General features: G+C 45.4%; 1 protein-coding gene across 1 annotated transcript in view; it reads left to right on the top strand.

The window, feature by feature from the left end:
• LOC137049487 (uncharacterized) overlaps positions 1 to 6,907 on the top strand; it is a 21,287-nt gene extending 14,380 nt beyond the window's left edge. Inside the window, exons 8-18 of the mRNA XM_067428014.1 lie at positions 649 to 798; positions 882 to 968; positions 1,061 to 1,168; positions 1,524 to 2,021; positions 2,475 to 2,950; positions 3,066 to 3,366; positions 3,490 to 4,291; positions 4,394 to 4,603; positions 4,724 to 5,325; positions 5,728 to 5,832; positions 5,936 to 6,907. Of these exons, the coding sequence (XP_067284115.1) occupies positions 649 to 798; positions 882 to 968; positions 1,061 to 1,168; positions 1,524 to 2,021; positions 2,475 to 2,950; positions 3,066 to 3,366; positions 3,490 to 4,291; positions 4,394 to 4,603; positions 4,724 to 5,325; positions 5,728 to 5,832; positions 5,936 to 6,907 (4,311 nt within the window). The remainder of the gene's footprint in view (positions 1 to 648; positions 799 to 881; positions 969 to 1,060; positions 1,169 to 1,523; positions 2,022 to 2,474; positions 2,951 to 3,065; positions 3,367 to 3,489; positions 4,292 to 4,393; positions 4,604 to 4,723; positions 5,326 to 5,727; positions 5,833 to 5,935) is intronic.
• Positions 6,908 to 8,438: the final 1,531 nt, after the last annotated feature.

Below are 8,438 nucleotides of genomic sequence, written 5' to 3'. Positions count from 1 at the left end.
CAGTCATCCCTCATATTAACTCTGGTTTTACTATAGTAAACATGTTTGTGTTTATTTATTGTGTTCACATTAATCACGAATTGCCCATAGTATTTCATATGAAACATCATTTAGCTTGGTTTGAATGAAAAAAAAACTGTTATGGCTGTAAATGTAGTCATCCCTCATATTTACTCTGGTTTTTCTATAGTAAACATGTTTGTGTTTATTTATTGTGGTCATATTAATCACGAATTGCCCATATATATATATATATATATATATATATATAGTAGATATAGTCACCCCTCATACTCATATTAACCATGGTTTTATTGTAATTAACATGTAGTAACCATGTTTTTTGGAGATTGTATAACCACAGTTTTTAGTACCTTGGTTTAACAATGGTAAGTATAGCTAACCATGCTTAATTTGTGGTTACCATGGTTTAACTTTGTTATATTTTATATTTAACTATATATAATTCATTTTTATTTGTAGTAAAACCATGGTTAGTTTTGGTAAGGGATGCCATCATTCAGTTAGTTTGAAGTTTTGTTTAAATATATATATTTTTTATAGTTGTATCATTATAATTAAATGGTGGGGAAAACATCAGTGTAGTTGTCCAGTACTTGTTTACTGTTATTTCCATGTTATTTTTAGATGAGCACAAAACCAAAGAGCCACAAGGCCATGGGAGATGGTGAGTGGATGGCGAGATTGAGGGCCTTTGCCAGCTCTGGGGTCTGGCCTTCTGGAGGAGGAAACAGGCCAGCCCCAAGGCAGCGGAAGTGGTACGACCTCTATCAGAAGGTAAAGTATCTCATTACATTTAATGCAGGTCTCCTGACAATTGTGTGGACAATATCAATATATAATGGTTTTTATCTTTTCAGATTGAGAAATGCCCCATGCAGGCCCATGGACAGACCACCCTCTTTAGAGGGTCCATGGCCTGCAACTGTGGATTCCACAGCACTAAGGTGATCTATTTGAAAATGACATGTAATGTTGCATTACATATCTGTTAAAATTCTGTTTCACTACATCGTATGCCCTTCTGCTGTTGTTTTAGCAGCCTGCTGCTGCCACTCAGTCTTCTGCTGCACCGCCTCTGTCTGAGGCTTCAGACACGGCTCCTGCCCCACGGACATTCCTGAGGCCCCCTCCAAGTTTGGCAATGGTGAGTATTTCCTCTGTAATTAATGTTTACTTAGATTAATTTTGTATTTGTTTGATAAGATTTACAGCCCACTAACTTCAGAATGATTCTAGCATACTCCTGCAGACTGATCAGTTAGGCCATTAACATTTTTATACATAAACTAATTTTTGTTTGACTATATAATATTAGTGAGGATATTGCATACACTTACTCTAAACTCTAAACCTACACAACACTAGATTTAAATACAAATATTTGCGTTTTGGCTGGTTTTTAACGAGTGAAGAACAGTAAAATGTCCTCAGTACTCTGTTTGTCATGATATTTCACTATATAGGTGAATAATTGCAATTAACTTTGTTTCTCTTTTTAGTTCACTAAGTCACGGTTTGGTGGGTCCCAGTTGGCTTCTCTGAAGCCAAATTTAGTGGATCGGCGGACCCCCAGCCCCTCTCCTCCACCCTCTTCCAGGACCCCTAGCCCTTCTCCTCCCAGCCCCTCCCCTTCTCCATCCTCTGTGAGGGCTCCCAGTCCTGCTACATCCTCTGTGAGGACCACCACCCCTTCTCCATCTTTTGTGAGGACCCGCAGCCCATCTGCATCCTCTGTGAGGGCTCCCACTTCTGCTCCATCCTCTGTGAGGACCCCTTCTGCTTCCCCTGTGAGGACCACTAGCCCTTCTCCATCCTCTTTGAGGGCTCACAGTCCTGCTCCTTCCCCTGTGAGGACCACTACCACTTCTCCTTCCCCTGTGAGGACCACTACCCCTTCTCCATCCTCTTTGAGGGCTCACAGTCCTACTCCTTCACCAGTGAGGACCACCACCCCATCTCCATCCTCTTTGAGGGCTCCCAGTCATGCTCCTTCCTCTGTGAGTATATCACCACAAATGTAAATAAAAATTTTTTAACTCTTAGTACAAAACTCCAAACTGATCACACTTGTAACACAGCTAGAGATTCTTTCAAAACCTGACCTCATGGTTTCATTCTAGTTAAACTAAACGAGAAGAGATGCTACTCAAAAGTTTGATAGTAAGAAGCAGGGACTGTGAATTAAACATTTATATATGTGAACCACTTAGTAGAGAAAAGCATACTTTGTGATTTTGCATGTTGTACTAATACAATTGAAAAAATGCTGAAATGCTTGAAAAATTGCACTTTTGATTATCTGTTGTGATATAAGTATTAAGAGTTTTGAAATTTGACCAATTGCTTGTAAAAATTGCATCAGAGCAATAAAAGAAAGAACTATTGGATAGGCTGTGGTGTATATTAGTGCAGCCTTTATTTATCCAATAATCAAATTGTCTTTCAAACAGGAGGAGCCTGGAGGATCCTTGCCAGCCCCTGCTAGTGCCTCAGCTTCATTCTGGCTGCCAGGTGAAATGAGCAAGACCATCCCTGTGCAGGACCAGAGGTGGATTGCCAACACCTTGTTTCAATCTGGCAAGCTGCGGCCAGATTTGAAGCTGTGGTATGAGCCCCCGGTCCCAGCCCTCATTTACCACCAGACACCAACTCCTGACCGGTTCTTCACCCATCGGTTGATGGTGTGGATGCCCTACCACCTGTGGAAGGTGAGGGTGTCGTGCCCAGCTTGTGGCAAGAACCTGACGGGCTACGGTGTCCACAAGAGGGCTCGGAAGGTCCTGGACATTGACAGATACTACCTGATGGTGACAGAGACACTCAGGTGCACTGTGTGTTCTCTAAACTATCTGTCAACAAGTCAGACTGTCCGGGACCAGCTTGACCTGCCTCACCAGAAAATGTTCCGGCTGATCTTGACCCGCAAGTGAGTAAAGCACATGTTGATTGTGAAGACTTAAATTATTGAATTCACTCTCCAATGAACATATAACTAATCACAGCAACAATTTCAGGTTTGCCTGTGACATCCGTGTCATTAGGCTGCTTCGGGACCGGACGCTGGGCAACAGTCCAGCTAGATTGGTGAGGCAGTTGAAAGAGAACCATGGGGAGGAATGGCTGAATCGGTTGGCACACTATCTTGGGGAGTGTGCTGACTTTGTGGACCGACCCAGCCTCTTTCCAGTGGGCTGCCAGGAGCCTCCAGATCCCATCGACATCCCCACCAGTCGATGGCTGCTGTCCGTATACGGCAGGGACATCCTCTGCCGTATCGACCACATCAAGGCCAGCATCACGTCGACCTTTGGCACCATCTTAAAGATGGATTCAACCAAAAAGGTAATTAATAATCTGACTCTGTGATAGACTTACATATTTCTTAAACACTGTCAGATAAACATTCATGTTGTTATCAGTGAAAACAGTACATAATAAATGTGTTGTTACATTTGTAAACTCCAGATCACAAAGAAGCTGGCTGGCCATGGACGGGGGACAGCACTCTGGGTGACCTCCATTGGCAACGAGGTCGGCCAGATCCTGACCAGTGTCCTGTCGGTGCAGGAGGGGCCAGGACTGGACAGGATGGTGGCTGGTGTCATGGAGCGGTACCACCAGGCTGCCGTTCCTCCGCCAGTGCTGCTGTATGTGGACTGTGGCTGCTGCGTGAATGAGGGCACGAGCAAGCTGCAGTCCAGGTTTGGGCAATGGCCAGACCTCCACATACGGCTGGACATCTGGCACTTTATGAGAAGGCTGGCCGTGGGCTGCACCACCGACGCCCATCCCCTCTACCCCACCTTCATGGGATGCCTGTCTGCCTGCATCTTTGAGTGGGATGCAGGGGACCTCAGCCTGTTGCGGCAGGCAAAAAGACGGCAGCTGATGCAGGAGGGTGTGCCAGGTATTACTGATCTCCTGGTGGACAGGAGCATCAGTAAAAAGGACCTCAGCCTTTACTGCCGCAGGAGGACACGCGGTGAGGAGGCCACCATAGGGCTGATGGAGAGGCTTCTGCAGGAGCTGGGTGGAGCAAATGGGAGGGACCTCATGGGTGTGCCACTTCTGGATGAAGTGCGCATGGAGCACATCTGGCGTGTGCAGAAACGCCATGTCAGGTGCATCCAGGACTTGCCAGAAGTGCCACTCTACACTGAGGTAGGCACCACCAAAAAGGCAGGGGTCATCCTGACCAGGTATCGCTGTGCCAGAGGGTCCACGTCCCTGGAGTCTTTTCACTGCCACCTGAACAGGTTCATTCCAGGTTTGTGTCTCACATGTTTGATGTTTCAAATAATTTATATTTATTATTGAGATTGCAAGGCAAGGCTTTTTTGCTATAAATGTTGTTGTTTTATTCTTCTAGGAACCAGTGCCAATGCACTGAATTTCCAGCTCTACCTCCTGGAAGGCCTGAACAGGTGGAATCAGGATCGGGGGACTGCGGCAGTGACCAGCAAACCAGCGTCCCTTCTGACCTACGCCGGGGATATGGCCCACTGTGTCAACACCAACAGCCTGAAGGTGTTTGGCCGGGCTTTTGTGCCAACTTTCAGGCCACCTGCCAAATACACTGGTATGTCTTACCCTTATCTGGCTACATAATACTTTTGGTTTGTGGGTTTGCAATGTCTCAGGTTAACTGAAGATGAATTTTATCATTCCCGTATGTGTATATTTTTGTTCTTTTTCAAAGGAGAGCTGCTTGGTGTTGACTATCTCCTGAGTCAGACTGGACAGCCCCTGGTGGTGGACCCCGACTCAGAGGAGACGGAGAACATGCTGGAGGATGTTGATGAAGGAGTGGACGAAGAAAACGAGGGCTTCGGGGAAGACCAAGCACATGAAACTACTTGTGTGCCAAGTCTGACCGATGACCCAAGCTTCTCTGTCTCCTCCCGCTTTACGCCCTCCTTCGAGTCTCTCTCCTCCGCCCAGCCTGGTACCTCCTCCACCCAGCCTGGTGCCTCCTCCACCCAGCCTGCTGCCTCCTCCACCCAGCCTGGTGCCTCCTCCACCCAGCCTGCTGCCTACTTCACCCAGCCTGCTGCCTCTTCCACCAAGCCTGGTGCCTCCTCCACCCAGCCTGGTGCCTCCTCCACCCAGCCTGCTGCCTCCTCTACCCAGTCTGCTGCCTTCTCCACCCAGCCTGGTGCCTCCTCCACCCAGCCTGCTGCCTACTTCACCCAGCCTGCTGCCTCTTCCACCCATCCTGCTGCCTCCTCCACCCAGCCTGCTGCCTCCTCCACCCAGTCTGCTGCCTCCTCAGGAGCCACCGCATCTCCTGATCAGTCTGTGGTATGTATTTACCTTGTTAAATGTGCACTGACCGATAAATTGCTCATGATGCCTTAAAAAGTAAAGCCATTGTGATTATGTTAGGGTTAGGGTGTTATATAATATTGTTTTTATTTATACAGTAATTGTAAATGATTCAACAGTGTTTTCATTACCTGCATTTATTTCAAACTGATCTGGTAGTAAAACACAGGTTGAGCTGACCTATAGCTTTTTAACGGTTTCCAAGATCTCCAAAAGTAGATGTTTTCAACAAAAATCAGCAAAAAATATCCTGCCCAAAAAGGCCATAAACATTACAGATAATGTACAAAGAAGCAATCCATTCATTTTTATAGGCCAGTTTTTATGTATCTCACTTCACTGTCCTCATATTGTTGCTCATATCTGTTTTTTTTTCAGGCTGTGGATGACTCTGGTGTGCCAGGCCAGGACAGAGTCGACAGCCTGGTGGAATATCTTGTTGAGCTTCGGAACCAGACCTCTCTGGTTCTCACCAACCAGCAGGTCAGGAACATTCTACTTTTTCACTTTGACCTGTCTTACATGTTTACACTCGCACATGTTTTGTTTTCTCATTTGCTGTGTATTTTATGCTCTCTCTGCTTAGGTGAGCAATATTGTTGCTCTTTGGCAGAACCTGCTGGACTATGATAAGAGGAGGGTGGTGTTTCCTGCCAGACACAAAAGCAGGCTGGACACAGGAAGGTTCAGGTCCCCCAAGAAGAGGCAGGAGTTCACTCCAGGTGTGGAGAGTGTGAAGAGGCATGCACTCACCACCACTGCCCCACTTGCCCAGTGGCCAGATTGTTCTCGCCTGATGGAGACCATTTTTGTCAGGCTCTGTGCCATCTATCGGAGTCCCAGGAAGAAGGGGACTGGCACAGTGTCCAGATGGGACCTCATCCTGGAGGACTACAGGCAGATCAGGCGGCGCATTCTGGCCAATGGGACAATAATGCAGCAGACCACCATACAGCTGGTAGATGTGAGCCACACCACCTTGGTTCAGTGGCACAATAACCGGGTGAAGAGACAGGACACTGCGGTAGTGCTGCAGGGACTGGAACTGCCAAGCCGCTTGTCTGTTGCGGCTGACCCTCTACTCCCTGCCAATGTGCGCCCCCCATCTGCGCCCCCCCAGCCAGGTCCGACTCACCAGTACCACCTGCCCAGCAGCACCGTGGGTCAGGCCCAGGTGAAGAGGAAGAGGAATACCCCTTCAGCCCCAGTGGTTGTGGCACCAGCCGCAGAGAGGCCACTAGCCCAGCGCCAACTCTTCCCTGCTCCACCCCCAGGCACTCGACTCGTAATGCTGACGCCTGTGGCCTCACAAGGGCCTGTCCTGGTTGCTGCTCCACAGGCTCTCAGGGTCAGCCTCTCCTCTGCTCCTCCTGCCCCTCCTACTGCTCCTCCAGCTCGAAAACTGACCCGCAAAGTGCTGCACAATACGTGCAAGAAATGCGGGCAGTTCAGGACAGCAGAGACTGGGCACAGCCAGTACAAGGGCACCGTATACTGCCCCTCTGTAGAGACGGTTCCACAAGAGCAGTGGTTGGAGGACATTAAAAAGAAACTGTAAATAGTTTATGTAAATAGTTTATCTTTATATTTAATAGTTTTTGTAAATAGTTTATCTTTATATTGTTCTATGTGTATAGTTCTTTGTTTCCTGTTCTGTTGTACTTTAAAAAGAATATAATATATATTAAAAAGAAATAAAAGTTTGCTGTTTTGATCACAAATGCTTCTCTTTTGTTTTTTATTTTATTTATTTTCTTTGCTATAGTATCATTTAAGAGTAAAAGGAACTTATAATGTATAATGTACTTATAATTATAAAAATATTGTAATGCCAGGATACACTGAGTAATAAATAAATTTCCTCCTTTTTACTACAGTAAAAAAAACTGAATATAATTAAAATAAAAAGTTTTAAGAACTGTAAATAAAATATGTAAATAAAATATATAGAATCAGTGATTATAATTAAAACAATATTGTAAAAAGGCATAACAAAAATTATTTCTGTAATGTGGAAACCAGTTATGTGATTTTTTTAATGATAAAACATAATTAACAACTTAAAGTTACAACCTACAAGTTTCTTGTAGCAGTGGGATTCGAACCGGCAACCTTGTGATCAGCTCTACTCCCATAGAAATGTATAGGAAGATACAAAAAAACGTTTTTTGCGATAGTTTATGATAAAGATAGACTTGCAAAAACTTTTCTGTTTGGGGGACAAAGTCATAAAGATCTTTCTCTTCTCTTTTCTTCTCCTTTTCCCTTTTTTCCCTCTCTTTTTCCCTTTTTTTCTCTTCTTCCTCTCTTCCCCCTTCTTCCCTTTCTTCCCCCCCTCAAACAGACTATTGTTCCCCAGCTTTGGCGCAGTCGGTAGAGCATGAGACTCTTAATCTCAGGGTCGTGGGTTCGAGCCCCACGTTGGGTGCTTCTATTAGCGTTTTCACTTCCCGAAGGGCTCTCGTTTTCCAGTGGGGAAAGCCAGTTCTTCGTTGCCTGGCAACGTCCAGGTCTGATTTTCGATTGCCTCACCCACGTCCCTGCTCGCCGCCATACTCTGTGGCACAATCCGTTATCAAAGAAAGTAAACTCAAAGCCCACCCTAAGACTTGACTTAGGCACATAGAAAAAATAAATAATCTGCGACCAGCACGAAACACGGAAACCCGGAAAATTCGAGAAAATTCGGCAGCTCGGAAAACTCCAAATGGGGGCAGGAACTCCAAAACGGGGTAGAAGCTCCAAAATGGGGCGTGGCTTCCCACTGACAGAAAAGCGCGCTAAAGTTACACTAAAGTTATTAGTGAAAATAACACTAAAGGTAACATTATGTCGATCATACGATATGAGATTGTTTGAAATAATGTCATATCTTAGCTTAATTTGAGTTTTATTCAAGTTTTATTGATGAATTTAAGAATAATGTTGTTATTTTCTGGTTTTAAGTTGTCATTGATATTAAGGGAAGGATAGAATGATATTGACGACACTTAGGCACTATGGTTCATGAAGACACGACACTCAAAGCGCGCTGAAGAAAATGACACTAAAGGTAAGTCAATTTGCGACATGTTATTGTTTGATAACGT

The sequence above is a fragment of the Pseudorasbora parva genome, chromosome 2, assembly GCF_024679245.1.
Source record: "Pseudorasbora parva isolate DD20220531a chromosome 2, ASM2467924v1, whole genome shotgun sequence".
Classification (NCBI taxonomy): Eukaryota; Metazoa; Chordata; class Actinopteri; order Cypriniformes; family Gobionidae; genus Pseudorasbora; species Pseudorasbora parva.
Note: the sequence above shows the minus strand (reverse complement) of the source record. Positions and strands in the feature narration are given on the sequence as shown.